This window comes from Syngnathus scovelli, chromosome 14 (assembly GCF_024217435.2).
Source record: "Syngnathus scovelli strain Florida chromosome 14, RoL_Ssco_1.2, whole genome shotgun sequence".
Classification (NCBI taxonomy): Eukaryota; Metazoa; Chordata; class Actinopteri; order Syngnathiformes; family Syngnathidae; genus Syngnathus; species Syngnathus scovelli.
The window spans coordinates 7,686,979-7,704,366 of NC_090860.1; the positions used below are offsets into that span (position 1 = coordinate 7,686,979).

The 17,388-nt window shown below is 40.0% G+C and overlaps 1 protein-coding gene across 8 annotated transcripts in view; it reads left to right on the top strand.

Annotated features, from left to right (window-relative positions):
• dlgap2a (discs, large (Drosophila) homolog-associated protein 2a) overlaps positions 1–17,388 on the top strand; it is a 95,749-nt gene that overhangs the window by 52,649 nt on the left and 25,712 nt on the right. For all 8 annotated transcript variants that reach the window (XM_049739750.2, XM_049739752.2, XM_049739744.2 and 5 more), the window contains one exon: positions 11,035–12,149. In XM_049739750.2, the coding sequence (XP_049595707.1) occupies positions 11,035–12,149 (1,115 nt within the window). The remainder of the gene's footprint in view (positions 1–11,034; positions 12,150–17,388) is intronic.

Here is a 17,388-nt window from a genome sequence, read left to right on the forward strand (position 1 = left end):
AACTGGGTCCTGCATTATTAAACTTTACACAGTCATTTGGATCAGTAACTTTCGGCAGTGTCATTATGGGGTGGTGTGCCTGTGCTCTCTGTTGCCTGACTTTAAGTCTCATACATATTCTCTTTATAATTGGATAGAGTGTTGGATAAAGGGATAAAGGAAGTGATGCACAATTGACTCAGGGATGTGGTCCTACTGAAGGAGAAGCAACATTTTTGTCATTCTTTTGTTTTCATTCCACTGAATTCTAATTCGGATTTTGGCAACAATCAGTTCTGCAAATCCAGTGATAACATTTTTTTCCCAAAGAAAATAACAAAAATACAGCAAAATCCTGTTTAGCAGAAAGTAATGCGATATCACCCGAGACGTTGATTTAAAACCAAACAAAACTATTTTCAAAAGGAGGTTTTTTCCTTCCCCTAGCCTAGTCCAGTCAATTCATACTTTTAAAAATTGTTCATAATTAGCACGTTATTCCCACAAAATCTCTTTATTTGGAAAAAAAAATAGTTCGTGGTCAGCGACTGTTCAATCAAGCACTTCCTTTGTCAAGCCAACCTCAGGACACAATAGCTGACCCTTTTCATCCAATCAACCACCTACTGTTTGCCAAAATATCACATGGGTTAATTGTGTGTGCGGTGTCCTGAACCTAAAAACCCCACCACCACCGTCACGCACACACACATATTTCATTTCTTCAAGGACTCTCTAGGTGTGTGACGTGGGCTTTGGGACACATTGATTGCCCTTTCACTTGAGGCATAGTGTGCGGATGTGGACGAAGGATGCTTGCCTTGCCTTGTCATTCTCCATTGGTATTTTCTATTGTATATGATTACAACTTGTTCATTAGTAACATTATGGCCAGATGGTATTTTTGAATGAGAATGTGGAGAACTTGAGCTCTTGTGGCACTTTACAACAATGGTCGACCACCGAGAGGAAGAATTCTGGGTCAAAACTATGCATAGACCCACGGAAGTGTTTTTCCTTCATTGTCTGCCAAGGAAAATCTATCAGACAGTCTAAAATATCATGACTTTTTCCAGTGGCTTTATTATAATAAAAGGTAGGCGGTGCACAAGCTACTTATGGACACTATATATAACACAAAAAGGGAAATGAAAATGCATGTCAGCAGCCTGTCTTCTTTTTTTTCCCCTTTCTTCCATTTTCTCCTCCACAAAACAATGCATTTCTTTTTAAAAAAAATATTGTAGAAATTACAGCTAAAGTGTCATAAGATTTATGAACACTTGTCATTTTATGTTTCCAGATACTAACTCAGTTCTTCCATTCATTTTCTACACTGCTTATCCTGCTCGATCATAGCTTTAAGTTTAAACGATAGCTGCGTTTGAGTCCATAGCATTCCTCACATTTCTTTGAGTTGAAGTGCTGGTGTTGGTGGTGAAGGAGGGGCATGGACGTAATTTCACTATGCAACAGTGATTTCATGAGGTTCACCTTGTACTCAGTAGTTTTTGTAAATGAGATGAGGAGCAATACGACGGGTTCATACAATTCTACTGATGATGCATTACTAATTAAAAAATTATGGGGGCAATTCAAAATGGTAAGGTGTCAGCGTGTTTGTTTTTTTTTTCATTCTGGCTGAAAACCCAGCAAGTTGTTATAGTCTCACTTTAACATGGCTGGCACAAGTGTTTACAGATTTAGCCTTCCTAATCCTATTGTGTACTAAAGTGTCAGTGGTGGCCCACTACGTCTTTGTGAGTGATACTCGGCTCGCTCTAAAAGCTCACATGATGAACTCAAGCTGGTGATTTTTCCGCTTTTGCTTTTATCAGACGGACAAAACACATCAATTGTGGTTAGCTTATCAAATAAATCAACACGTCTCAAGTGGTATTTTTAAATCAAATAGAACCACGGTCATGGTGATGTTTATTTCAGGCTTCTTTATTTTGTACGTGGCTCTGTGGATGGTATACATGACGAACTCAGGACTCGGGGACCAACATTTGTGGCTAATTTAGAGACATGACGATGATAGGCGCTTACCCTCTGTGTCACATCGTGTTGGATATGAAAATGAGGGTGGGGAAGGATATCACAGGCACTTTAATTGATTTCAGACCGCCTTCATGTTGTGCATTTGTAATGGCCACACAGTTAAATAGTGACACACAGAGGGCATTCTGTGCTGGGAATGTTTTTCTGCTTAATTGAAGAGGCACAGTAGCTGTGAGGTCAATATTGAGGTAATTAAGTTTGGAAGGTGTTTATTGTGGTGAATCGTTGTATTTTTACAAATTCACAAAATGTGTTGTTATTACCCAAGGTTGGGTTAATTATTTTGACCCAGCAGAATGGGTTGAAGCTTGAAATATGGAGCTGAAGCTGGTTGCCATTTTGTAGTTTTGTGGATTTAAATTGAGGTCAATTTAATGTATCATCCTTAGAAAATGAGGTTAGATGCTCAGTAGGTAACTTGCTGTGTTGACCCCTGACCGGTATGGATAGTTAGTTTTTACCCCCAGATTTTGACTCAGTGTGCTAGTTTAAATCTTCATCCCAATGCAATGAATAACACAAAATAGTCTTTCGCAGTCTGGAGAAGGAAGGAACCCTTCAAAACTGAGACAGCCAGAGCCAGTTTGCTCATGAGGAATGGTCTAAAATTGTTGGTGTGTCTTCAGTTTTACAGAAATCGATGGACTGCAGTTAACCAGTGCCCGTTGTCAACAAGAGAGACACAATAGTTTGCTCCGTTACCAATCATACACTGAACTGTTGCTGTCAATGTTTGTTTCCTGTTCCCTTCTGTCATACATTATAGTGTGAGGCAGTGGGTGACAGCCGCTAAAATCCAATCCAGTGATTCCAAACATCCGCTGTCCATGCTTTTCGCATTTCACGGCAATCCCATTAGAGCTGCTAGTGTTGTGGATCTGAGAGGGAAACTAAATCAGCCTGCTCCCTCCATTGAATTACTACTCGAATCATGTGCTTTTAGTAACTGCCTGGGGAAGCACATGAACGTGTGCCTGCTCCCAGAAGGGTGCTTTGGGACAGATGTTGACTGTCAAGTCAGCATCAACATGATTATCTCCTCTACATTTCCCTTAGTAGTCATCTTAATAAGGGTAGGCACATAATGCTTTGTAAGATTGTAACCATTTCTTAAAATGTGAGAGACCCCTAGGCAAGGAAAAAATTGGCTCACTGCTCTTATTGTGCAGTTGAGACGACCAACACAGCATACCACACACATAATATCTCCGTTGATAATCGCAAGTGTCCTCACTGAACACCAAGACATGATGTCGGTATTAAGTCTAACCTGTGAGATGTAGCACGGTGCCACAGGCAACACAGACAGCCACAAAATACAAAGAAGAAAAGCAGTATAAGGGACTAAATGAAGCTAAAATGAGCGTTCGCATAGCTACTAATTTAGATTGTGGTTGCAAATCTGCTAGTAATTTTTTAGTGCGGCAAATTGGGGTACTTGTGACCAAATGAGAGGATAATTAGCTATTGTTTTGTTTCACATCACAATCACGGAGGATTTGCAAATGTACTGATTATGAATAAAAAAAATTAATCCTCGTTTCCAAGTGGATCAGGGAAGGGAAAATTCCTTTTAACGCACAACACACCGGATGGACGAAAGATATTCTCAAACACCCCCTGGTTTAAGATCAGGGGGTGTTTGAGAATATCTTTCGTTCTTCACATGTCCTGAGTGTTGTTGTTAGTCACCTAAATGTTGAACAGAGGCTGTGATTTACCGAAGTCAAATTCCTTGTTTGGCACGCTCAAACATGGCGAATAAAAAACTCTTGAATCTTGAATCTTGAATGGTTCGTCATAATCTGTCAGAGATTTCTGATCAGGTGGCCATCGGGAATTTCAGGCGAATTTTCCCAAGTGGCTGGTGTATTTACAGGCCAGTAATTTTTGTATCCCGTTGCTAAATTTGATCCATGAACGTGTCAGCTGCCATCACGCCCCCAGACAAATTAGATTTTTATTTTTTTTTGTTATTGCTTCTTCAGTTCACAATTTTTCCAGACTAATCATTCAGTCATATGTCTCTGAAAGTAAACAAAACACAAAAGTCACTTTGTGCTTTCTGTGTCTTTTTTCTGTGGCCTAATCCATAAAGTTAATACATATCTGGTTAGGAATGATGAACGACAATATCTTGTTGCTGTCGCTACGGGATTTCTTGTGGTTCTTAGTAGCATCAACATCTTGAAAGGTTTGTAATCTCACAAAGCATTCAATCTGATGTGTAACAGTAGTTACACACTAGTTCAAGTTGCTCTATATGAACAGTGCCCCCGAGGTAATTGCCATAGTGATAAGATACTGTATAAATAAAGTTGACACGAATTGAATGCAGTCATATTATAATATTTGCCGCTGAAAGCACTTGAGTGGGCATATGCGCTGCTTGCCACTGACTGCTCAATATTTATTGTATGCTGTGTTTAGAGCACACCCAGGGCATTGTCAATAGTGCCTCATTCATTTCCCTGCTGTGAAATCAGGCCAGTAAAACACTGGGACAGGCACTTAAACTAATTGCATTCTACCATCAGACGCAGCCAGATTCACCTCCACTCCCTGGAGCGACACGGAGCAACTATCCTCACTCCAAACCAGTACATACGTGTTAAAAGTGTCTCCATGCAAACAAATGGGTGCGTTCAGAAAAATAATAGTAGATGTGATCATAACAGGCTTTGCATGGCGGTCTGAATTTCTAGCCTCTCAGGTTGAATTCTCTATTTATGCAGCCGTAGTGTGGAAATAGGTAGCCAAAGAAAAACTGAGCATCAGGAAGGGAAATACCTTGTGTGTTTTTTTTCTGGACAGAGACAGAGTAAATTCAAACAGTGCTTGAAGACCTTTAATGATTTGGTCTGTGTGACCGATTGACTGCATTGGGCATGTGTTAGTTTAATATTGATTCAATTATCTTTTTATTTAATCCCTGTTAAATCCCTTAGTTGGTGCATAGGGAACCTCTTGGTGTGTTGCCATGGTAACCAGAAATTGTTCTGAGGCCACAAATAATTTTGTTTGAAAAATTACAGTAGTGGCTGTTTCATACGACGTGATCTTGTCTTCTCTCACATTCACGCAGGGTTTTCTTGTGTTTCTAAATTTATGACTACAGCTGCAATAGATTTATGAGTCCAGCATGCACACGTGCGATGTTGTACCTCACTTGGTATGAGCGATGTACAAGGGGCCTTGTTGGATTCTATCTACATTTATATGCCTGTTGTGATTGTAATTTTAAGCTTTTAGGGGATTCGGTTGGAGATTGCGGTGTCCCTCAAACAGTTTTATAGCATTGCTTCCATGTGATCGTAAGTTTTTATACCAATTATCCTTTTCAAGGTCATGGCAGAGGCTGGAGTCTTTCCCAACTGATACAGGCTAAGAGGATATGCTTCATGGCAGCATAATGAGAATGACTCAGTCAATCGGTGGTATGTAACTTTTATTATTTGTATCATTGGTTTATTGTCGTTTACTTCCACTGGTAGTGTTGTGGTACGTGCTGCTATATTTCGCAGGTTTCATTACTTGTCAGTGCCTTAATACGCAACACTGGCTGTCCTAAGCCCAGGAGAAATAATAGGGGGGTTATGTCCGAAAGGGCATCGAGCGGAAAAAGTGTGCCAAACAATTCATGCGAGCGACTCACTTATTGTGTACTTACTATGTGTTGTTGGTGCTGATGCCTGTGGAGTAATTTACATGCAATTTGGTGGGCGGATTGTTTTAACGTCTCTGGTGATATTTGGATATGCATGTAAATAGACGCATATAGACTCTGAATTGGAATTAGGCAGATAAACATGCAGTGGAAATTAGCCTTAGGGTGAGAGGCATAATGTACCACACACAGCTGTTGCTTGAATGAGAACCTGAAGCGCCAATGTCTGCACTCCTATAAATCACCTCAGTGTTCTAATTTTTTATTTTTTATTTTTTTTTGTAGTAGATGCTGTGATAAAGACGTACATGTCAATGTGTATGCAAAAAATGAAGAAGCTGTGAGCAGTGCAAAGATTTTTTTTTTAATAACAAAAAAAAAAACAAATCAGAGTTGTGGATAACAGTGATGTAATTTTTTAAAAAATTTAATTTTTTTTCACCATTAAAAAATAGAATATGATAAAATGTAATAGAATTTTCACTTTTTAAATTATTTGTTAACGTATCACACAAAAGAGCAACCAGAATGTCAAATAGCATAAAAGCCTCAAATGTTGTGGAGTTGTGGATAACAGTGATGTAATTTAAAAAAAATAGCAATTGTTTTCACCATTAAAAAAAAGAATATGACAAAATATAATAGAATTTGCACTTTTTAAATTATTTCTTAATGTATTACACAAAAGAGCAACCCGAATGTCAAATAGCACAAAAGCCTCAAGTGTTGTCTTTCCCGGAGGAACAAAAGAACGCGGACTCTGACAAATCAAATTCCTTTCTGACATCTCCCGCTTTGTTCCCATTTTTGATTGCCAGGGAGACTGAAAGCTATGAAGAGTGCTGAGCACAGCACCGATAACATGCTTCATCATTAACGGGCTGGTGATAAGTATTCAAGCATTCAGCAGCTTCTACTTATCAGGTCACAATCATCTCTCTGAAGTAAATGCGGTGGCTCACAACCCTGTTGGTAAAACTGTTATGTAAAATTACCATTCATGTTTTTGAGGGCAGCCTAATAGCTCCATCATAGTACTGTGCTGATAGAATAGAGTCGACAGGCCTTTGGATGGCACATGGAAGTTTGCTCAACCATTAAATGAGTGTTATTCAACATCCTCCATGGAGACCATCCACGTATGTGTTCCTTGATAATTGTCCCTTGATACTGTATTTACGTGTTGTTAACAAACCTTGAGCCTCATTTCGAATGGCCTCTTAATCCATCTATTTCTTCTTGCATGACAAACCTCCATGCAGCAGAGGTTTTAGTATCGAGGTGTGAGCAGGGTGTCCTCCTCCATGTCTCGCATCTGTACAACACCCCAGGTGCATGAGGTGTGGTAAAATAAACGGGTAGCGCCTGAGGCTACACTGGAACGTGCAAAGGATGCACATCCATCGACAAAGTGAATAATGAATGATATTTCTGTACTGGAAATATTTGATGTCACTGTTTCATATTTATAAGGTAATATAAAGGCTTATTTGTGTTGAAATATCAAATTGAAAGTAGCCTAACTTTGATGTCATTGTTGCATATTCATGAGAATGGACTGTTTGTAGTTATCTTTTTGTTAACAGAAAAACAAAACATTCTCTTTGTTGAAATAAGTCAAGGTTTTTGTAACTTTGTCTGCAAGATTAAAGCTTCACATTTTCCTCATTTCACCTGACCGTTCCGCCAGGCCATTTCAGCACCATGGACAGCGGTTTCTTAAAGCACTCTGTTCCCCAGCTCTGAAACGCCATTCAGTTCTAATTAATTTTTTCAATGTACATTGTCCTTGAGGGTCTTGAAAGGCATGTCCAAATAAAAATCCAGCACCATGGACAGCACCACGGACAGCGGTTCCTTAAACCACTCTGTTCCCCAGCTCTGAAACACCATTCAGTTCTAATTAACTTTTTTTAATGTACATTGTCCTTGAGGGTCTTGAAAAGCATGCCCAAATAAAAATCCAGTATTATTTATTATTATATCTTAACTTAGAGGAGACAACGCAGCTGCATCTTGTGCAATGCTAAAACTGGGCATGCTAACTTACGCCTCAGATCCAATTGTTAAAATTGTCTGATTACTCCCAGAGTCAGATTTTATGGTTATGTGAATGCATTTGCTCATTGATGCTGACACCCTTTATCTCTGTCCCTGGTTCTGAAAATACCATTCTACTATAATAATAATTGAAATTGGTTGATAAAATAAAATCTTAACAACCATTCTAATGATTTGATTGTTTTATTTTAATTGAATCAAGATTTAGAAAATAAGTTACAAACTTTTATATTCTAAAGGAATAGCACGTTGCCTACTGAATGACCCACATACGTGACGACGGCTTACATAATATTCATTCAGTTTTTTCAAACATTTACCAGGTGTAATTTAAAGCATGCTGTATCAGCACTCATTAATAAAAGTTTTCTTATCTGGTTTTTATCCTGAAGACAGTTTCCATGGAGGCACACAGCAGTAACTTGCTCTCAGTTATTGTGCTGAATGAAACGCTTGCAGTTACAACTGCAGTGCTGCGGCTTCATTTTCAGCCCACTGTCGTCACATTTGAAATGTATGCATGAATCATGCTGTGCTGTCACTTCGATGGACAAGTAAGCGGGCTATGTGCCAAAGCCATAAGCCGCTGCCTTATTTTGATCAAAAAGCTATGGTGACCATTACAAGGCTTTCCCAGTTGACAGATTGCAGCTTTGACACTTTTTTTTCCCTTGGCTTCTTCTCAAATCTAATGACTCAGGCCGTTGCTGATTTGCCCTGAGGGTTGTAGACACAATTCTCTTTCCTATGGATACCTAGACAAAGGCCAAAAATCTGAGGAGAGAACATTTAACCTTTGAGGAGATTGATAAGAAAGCCTCTCTATTGATTTGCTTTGCTCAGAAAATACGAGTCTGAGTTTACTGCGGGCATCTGGAAGAGATGCTACTAGAATGCTGGTAGGGCAGAAGTTACTGTTGTGATTGATATAACCCAAAAATAGGCCTCTATCTATAACAGATCAATAAGCTTTGAAAAATCTTTATGTGTGTACCAGGTGGTCATTGGGAAGTTTGGGCAAACTCCCGAACGGCCGGTCCATTCCAGGCCAAAATTAGACAGCCTTTTTTAAATAGGCTCGCATTCCTAAACAATCTCTCATACGAAATCTCATCTTATAACAAAACTACAAACACCTCTTTAAAAAATACAGGATGACTTATCGGGTCTTTGCATACTCTCATGCTGCTTTAAAGTTGCCAATCGATTATTCGACACATTATTGACGACACAGTTTCCATTGATATACTTTAACTAGGTGATCATTAATATGATATTTATCAAATTCTAATTTATGTTATATGAATCCAACTCTTACTGATTTCAAACTCTTTCTGTCAGGTCTTTGACATAACGATTAAAAACAACCTAACATTAAAAGAAACAAGCCTCCCTCCTTGCCCGCATACTTTTCACAGGGTTGGCAAAGCTATTGTCACAGAGAGACTAATCTTGTATAAACTGAGTTATAGTATTCTCAAAATGTTTTGCATGATTTTGCGAATAATACATCCTCTTTTTTCCTCCCTCTTTCCTTCCTTTCAAACTGCAACATTCTGCAGAGAAACTGGGTAATAAAGAATGGGGTGGAACAGATTAGCCTGTCATCTGTGGTTTAATCCTTAGAAATGGCAAAACTCTGCCTGGAGATAATATATTCAGTGCAGCTCTCTGGTGTATATGGAAGAGTCCACAGTCAGAGGAAGTAAGGCAGTGACGGAAGTTGGTGCAAACGAATGGAGTATCAACTCCATCAATAATCCACCATCATCCTTCAGAGGCAATTACTCGCAAGTCAACTCCAGTTTAACAGGTTCACCTGATGTACCCCAGCTGCTGTAGAACATCTAGTATTTAGTAATAAGTATTTTTATGCCACGTGTACAAAAGCAACTTCCTGAGGGAAAATGTTTCAAACCCACCCCCCCCCCACCCCCCCTCGTAGCCCTCTTACATGCATAGAGTAGCCCAGATTAATTTTACATCAGCCTGCCAAGTGGATTTCCTCCTGTAAGCCTGGTAAACAACGAGAATTTGTTTTCATCTCAACAGATGGAGAACGACAGCAACTGCGGAGCACGGCTGCACCTCAGGGGTTGAGATCTTAGCCCTCATTAAAAAGAAGTTTGAGTGGAATAAATTTGATCCACTTTGAAAGATAAAAATCAACAACCACCCTTTGTCACGATGCAATGAGGCCAATGATGAATATAGACAACACAATTATATTTTTAGGCTTTTATTTCCTATCATGTTTAGTATACAGGAAGTTTGTAGACTCAACATTCAATCTAAAAACTTCTATAAATTATTTATTAAATGGAGAAAAAAATAATTTGAGGAAAGTTATGTATTCAAGGTATGACCATCAAAAATATCAATAGTACTAAAATATTAATGATTCCACTAATACTGTGAGACCAGTTTGAGAGTTAAATTTAAGTCACATTCAATTCACGAGTAGTTTGGCCAGGATTTTTGTACATCTCTCACACTCTCTTCTGGGCTTTGATTGATCACAGCAGAACCGCACACTGATGGGCTATTATTTCACCTTGAATTGAATAAATGACAATGCAGGCTCCATTCAATCTGTCGCCGGCTGTTTTGTTTTTATTTGTGTTTTTCATTGATTGTCTTTTTAGCCGTATGCCTTAACACATCAAAGCAGGAGGGAAACTCTCCGAATGACATTGTGGAAAATGTTTTTAGGGACTTCAATGGGAATGATTGCTTTATGGTGAAAGTGGACAAACTCTTTTGTGAGTCATGTCATTTGAAAAGTAATGTTTGTTTGCCTTCTTTTGATCAAGTTATGACATGTACCTCTCATCAATTTCTTAAATGTATAATTGGGTCTGATTTTATTATCAGTATACGCCAGGGGTGTCAAACTCATTTTTTTCACAGGCCGCATTGTAGTCATAGCTTCTTTCGGAGGGCCATTATGACCCAAATAAATGCATGAGCACCTCATATTATACAGTAAAAGCTACAAAACAAACTGACAAATAACTTGTTTTCAAATCAGACGAGTAAATACTGGTCAAATATTAAAAAAAAGATATTAAAAGTGAAGACAATTTGCAATTCTAGTAATGACACACGAATTTGATGCACAATTTGTCTTCGCGGGCCACATAAAATGATGTGGCGGGCCGTATCTGGCCCCCGGGCCTTGAGTTTGACACCTGTGGTATACGCTAATCCATAGTTTAAATTCTGATCTCTTTTAATATTCTTTCTCTCCCACTCATTTTCAGACCATCAGTATTCATGGTCAACCTCGCCGTACTTCGATGAGGAAAGCTACTCCCCTCCACGCAAAAACATGAAGGGTCTCTCCGGTGGCCGTCCCGCCCACCTCCAGCTCACCTCTCCCACCTCAGCCCACACATGTGGCTTTGGAGATGTTGACCATTCCCTGGAGCATCATTCACGGCCCCCGTCCTACCTCCTCAGCCCCACCGAGAGCTGTCCCCTTGAAGGTCGCCATCGCTTCTCCCCGAGGAGTTCCATTCATTCGGAGTACATGGTGATGCCGGTGTCCATGGCGCCCACCGATCACTCTGTCGCATGTAGCACTTTTCCACGTATGCATTACGGAAGCGCGTCGCGGGAAAGCGGAGGCAAAACCTCTGGCGGCAGGGATGACGGTTGCTCTTCCTCGTACGGCGGCAGCGGCAAAATGAACCGAATCCCAGCCAATCTACTGGACCAATTTGAGAAGCAGATGCCGCTTCACCGAGATGGCTTCCACACATTGCAGTACCAACGCACATCCACCACAACAACGACCACAGAACAGCGCAATGAAAGTCCCGGGAGGATCCGTCACCTCGTTCACTCGGTGCAGAAGCTTTTCACCAAGTCACACTCTCTGGAAGGTTCCTCCAAGATGAACGGTACCAAAAACGATTCGCATCGGGAGGGCTCGCACCATCACCACCACCACCAAGGCCACCACAAACACAGCAAGCGCAGCAAGAGCAAAGATCGCAAAGGTGACGGGAGCGGGAGGCAGCGTTCCGGAGGTTGGTGGAGTTCCGACGACAATTTGGACAGTGACAGCACATACCGACCGCTGAGTGTTATGTCGCGACACCCTGTGGACCAAATCAGTCAATGCTACCCTGATTCCATGCACAGCCACTTAACCGGAGACCTGTCGCTAAAGACTTCCAAAAGTAACAACGACGTCAAGTGCTCGGCGTGTGAGAGCATGACACCGGAAGGCAAGTTCATGAAGAGGAGCTCCTGGTCCACGTTAACAGTCAGCCAAGCCAAGGAGGCCTACAGGAAGTCCTCGCTTAATTTGGAGAAACCCATGACGCCAACAGACCTCAAGTCCAACCTCAGGCCGTGTCACTATCTTCAGGTGAGTGTCACTTGTCAGAATATCTGCAATCAAATTCTTGAGCCGTCTCCTTTTATGTCCTAGCGCACAGGTATCAAACTCAAAGCCCGGGGGCCAGATATGGCCCGCCACATCATTTTATGTGGCCCGCGAAGACAAATTGTGCATCAAATTCGTGTCATTACTAGAATTGCAAATTGTCTTCACTTTTAATAATAACTTTTTTCTTAAAATATTTGACCAGTTTTTACTCGTCTGATTTGAAAACGAGTTATTTGTCAGTTTGTTTTGTAGCTTTTACTGTATATAATTTCGAGGTGCTCATACATTTATTTGGGTTGACAGTCATAATGGCCCTCCGAAAGCTATGACTACAATGCGGCCCGCGGAAAAATTTAGTTTGGCACCCCTGTCCTAGAAAGTCTTTGAAATACTTTTTTCTGTAGAATTTACTTAATGTCTCCCATTTGTTTGCAAATGTACCTCTGCTTAGCTTCAGAGAGAAAGTCTGTCATGCATCTATTTATTCACACCACATTAAGATCGTGCTCGTCTATCATAGGGTGATAGTTGGAGTTTTTTAATTGTCATTAACAATATCCATTTCTTTAAGTTTTGATGGAAGTTTGCAAGTACAAGACAATTTTGTATAGCCCTTAGTCCCCAAAAAAAAAAAAAGAGTAAAACGGCTTCACTTGATCAATTTTATCAACATCCCCTGATCTAAACCTGGAAAGGAAAAACTCAAATCCCCGTATGGGGGGAAACATAGAAGAAACCTTGAGAAGGGACCACAGATGAATGACCAGACCTCATAAAATGTCAACAATAATAATAAAATTCTGCCCCCCTCTAAAAAAAAATTACAACCATGTGATGGCTGTTTTAGAAGAATCAATACGAGTTCACATCTTTGTAATTTACAGCAATATGATATCTGACAGCTTCATGTACATTCCGCCTGCAGCCCAAATAAAATGACGATGTCAGCATATTGGGGGAGACATAGAGAGTGTGTTGTATGGATTTGAGTGTGTTGTAAACAGAAAGCCAATACATCTTATCAAATTGCTCAGTGGAGCCAAAACAACACTCACTTTAAGCTTGTCTCAACATAAAATCTTTTGAGGACCGTTTTGGATATAGCCAGACAGTATTTCCATCAAGTCAAGTGGCATTTTCTGCAGTGAATCTTCCCCCTCCCCCCCCCTATTTGTCCACTCACTTTAGCTAGTGTCTGACTTGCAGCACCATAAACATCTCTAAAAATAGCTTCTTCTCCTGCATCCTGCCGCAGGGCTATATTTAGCCCCGCGTTATCAATCCAATCCATACGGGGGTGACACGTCTTCCCCCTTGCAGGAAAATCAATGTGTTCCCCAAGATACATGGACGTGCACGGAAGTGAAGGAGAGGTGGTTGGAGATACAATCAAGTAAATTACAAGAGCCTCCTGAGACAGTTTGTGTGAGGAAAGGAATCATTTTGGTCCTCAAGCCCATTCACAAACCTCACCAGTGACAGCTCAGATGGAATTAGCCAACTCATTGGCTGCCTGTCTAATGGATGCTATAACTCAAAATCTTGTTAAAATCATGACAGCCAGTTAGTTGTGTTTAAAAAAAAAAAGACTTTCCCAAAAGTTTTCCAAATTATGAATCGATGTTAGAATCGAGTTCGAACGAGTAAGAAAAGCCATAGACAGCATAAAAAGGTATAGTACTATGCAAAATGATTATTTTTTTGTGTATCCACTAACATAACAATGAATCACATTGATATTTTATTTTTACTGCGGTCGCTGAATTAAAATCAGCCACATCTTTTCATCACTGGGACAACCAAAAAAGAGTCCAGGGGACTATCCGCCCTTATTGTCTGTCTGTGAGACTGAGTGTGTGGACGTGCAGCATTCATCACACGCCGGATGGTTTGATGATGTTTGAGTCACCTTGTTTGCGTCCTTGCTTGATGTCAGAGGAAATAACAACTTTGGAATTGTTCGAAAAGTATTACAGAGAGGACAGAAATATATGAATAACTCGTGGTGAGCATGAAGTAGGCGCTCGGTGTGCGCGAGGGTTCGTATGATAGATCGATTAAATGGTCATTGGGTTAGACAATGATAGATTCATAGACGCTGATCTTTCTCTGAAATGACAAATGTTGCAGAATCAGGCCAGACGTTCGCTATCACTCTTTGTCTGTGGCCAAGTCATTTCACAAATTAGCCCCAGTTAGCCTTTCCCCACACACACTCACACACATACTTTCCATTTATTCACGTGTGCCTAATGAAAGCACTGAGTAGCCTAAACACATCAATCTGCCGCTGCCAGTTGACCCATCTGGTGGTATTTCAAGCTCCAAGATGTATCATGGCTCTTTGGATCTTCTCAAATCTGTTAATAGAAACAAACATTTTGTAAATATGATAGTTGGCTCCCCTTTGCAACTTGTACAGCTTCCACGTTTTTTTTTTTTTTTTTACTTTGTACAAGATGTTTGACACAAGTCTTAAAATTAACTTTAAAACAACCATTTCAAGATTGCTCATTAGATGGTGAGATGTGTCCCAAAGATTTTCTCAATATTGCGCTGCACTCGCAGTCAATAAAAGTCGATTTTTCTCTCACTATGCAAATTCAAAAGTGGATCACACAGTGACATTTTTGCTCAAAGGATGTTTCAAAGGGATTTAAAGGCGCAATTAAGTGGAAAGTTGAGGTGCCAAAGGTTACGCTTGAGAGACAGAAAGAACACTACATTAACAGTGCGCCCCCTTAACACAGTCGAGTCGATTTGTGTTATTCTAAGATAGCTGTCCCCAACCACTTCTTCGTTAAGATCTAGTCTGACGGGAAATAGGAGAGTGAGAATCAAATCAACATGTAGGCGTGCACTGCCGTCAAAGAACAAATTACATAGCATTAGGTTGATCAGCAGTAATGAATCCTGATGGAAAAAGAGCGGTAACCTTCCATCAAGCATTCGGCACCGTCCTTTACTTTTTGTTTAATGAGGACATGTTGCCGAGTTCTGACAAAACTGTTGCCATTTCGAGTGAATGTCAGCTCATGCTTTAGGGAGTCAAGGATACTGATTTACCACAAGCATTATTAGTCTGAAGCTTTGTAAATGCATGTTTTTTAATTTGATTTAATTTACCGTATTTTACGGACCACAAGGCACACCTAAAAACCCAAAAAATTTCTCAAAAGCCGACAGTGCGTCTGAAGTTGAAATAAAAAGATAAAATGGAGAATGATTTGATTTGGATTAAAAATCTGACATGATGCATTAATGGTGCGCCTTATAGTCCGGTGCGCCTCATATAGGGACAAAGTTTTAAAATGGGCCATTCATTGAAGGTGTGCCTTATAGTCCGGTGCGCCTTATAGTCCAGAAAATACGGTAATTTAATTTAAGTGTCACGCAACCCGGACAACTTGACATGCGACAAGAGTCAGTCATAGACGGATGTAAAGGAAAGAATTAATACAATTTTTGTCAGCGTCGGCTAATAAATAAGAAGAACTCTGAGTTTTTTAGTTTTTTTTTTTAGTTTTATACTACATGATTTCATATGAGAGTTGTGTTCCTTGTGCACGTAAGCATACTTTATTTGGAGTAAGACCTCCGCCAGGTGTTGTCACTGTCATTCTTGCTTCCCTATGATGATCCAAGAAAGAACTAAAAGTAGAAACGGAACACAGCACCTGCTCCAACACACGCAATCTCTCCTTGCAATTTTGCGTGATGGAAAATAAAAGTCCATTGTTGGGATTGCCAATGACTGACCATTTTAGAGCACTCCTTATCTTTGCTCGCCTCTGTGCTCATCTATTTCTACATCTCTCGCTCTGTGCCACTACTTTTAATTTAATGGTAGTGACTTTTTTTTTGTGAGAGAGGTGATGCGTAAGGGTAAAGCCTGCAGGGTTAATCAATGGAATGCACTGCTGATGTCGGAACATTGGCCGATCCCTAACAAGCTTCATTATACATACAGCGCACAAGCGTGCACAAATACACACGCATGCTCTCGCCGGGCTTCAAAGGAAACAATTGCAAGTAATACACCGGAGTCTAATGCACGTACCGAGTCTTCTCCTCATATTTTTAAATTACTTTGATAGGATTCAATGATTATTTCACATTTGGTGTCGTTATAATGTGCCATTGCTTTCATGGCTGTGTCCTTAACCTCAATAAGAAAAATAAATTAGGCTTTGTAATTGCACAAAATATGATTCCATCAAAGAATAAGTAAATTATGGAATTATTAAAATGCATCAACAAAACATCCTCATTTGGAGTATTGAAGTATTTTGGTCCGAAACGAAAAATGCACTTGTGGCCATTTTAGGGGCTAGAATTCTTCAAGGCTGCAAATTTTTTTTAATTTTCAGAATCATTGATCATCAGCGATTGATCATCTGACCTAAATTGCACATTCTGTTGACACCATCAGCGTGTGCTTACACTCGCATGCTGTCCCGTGAGAACTGTGTCTTTGCTCACATCTTGGGTGAGGATAGTCACTTCCTTGCCTGTTTTTTTTATCTCACCAGGGACCTGAGAATCTTTGCAGTTTATCAGACGATCCAAAAATTAAAAAATTTCACCGCAACTTGTGCCTCACCTCTGGCGTTCCGTTCATTAATTAAACATCTAAAAATAGCGAAGCCCTCCAAGACTTCATTAACCCTTTGACTCAGTTTTGTAGCCTGTCCCTTGCCGTCCTGGGCAAAGAGATAAATTACTTGTATCACAAAGTGTGTTCCAGTGTGGGTTTTTTAATATGTGTGTGATTAACACATCACAAATAATAATATATAAACTAATCTAATATAATCTACTCAGTGTCACTGAGCACCCTGACAATTTGTGGCTTTTTTTTTAATCACAGTCCACGTTTGTGGGAGTATTTTTGAAGTGTAGTATGCGTTAGAAAATATCTATTCTGACACATATATTGTGAACAGTAGGTCTGTTTTTTTTATTAACATTTGCATGTGATGTGTTCCCCCTTTTTACTTGCATCTTTTGCTGAACACTTAAAATCCTTTTAAAGTGAGGATAAGAAATGGAGCAAGTTCAGTTGAGATAAGGATTTTCTCTCCAGTGAAACTTTCACTTTCTGATTTTAAGAGGGTTTTACATGCCTTTGTCCCCATGCAACTTCATTTTTGCAATGTCAGTATCAGCCAGGCTTCCCTCTCTTGATTGCAACGGGAGTATGCAGGCACATTTGACC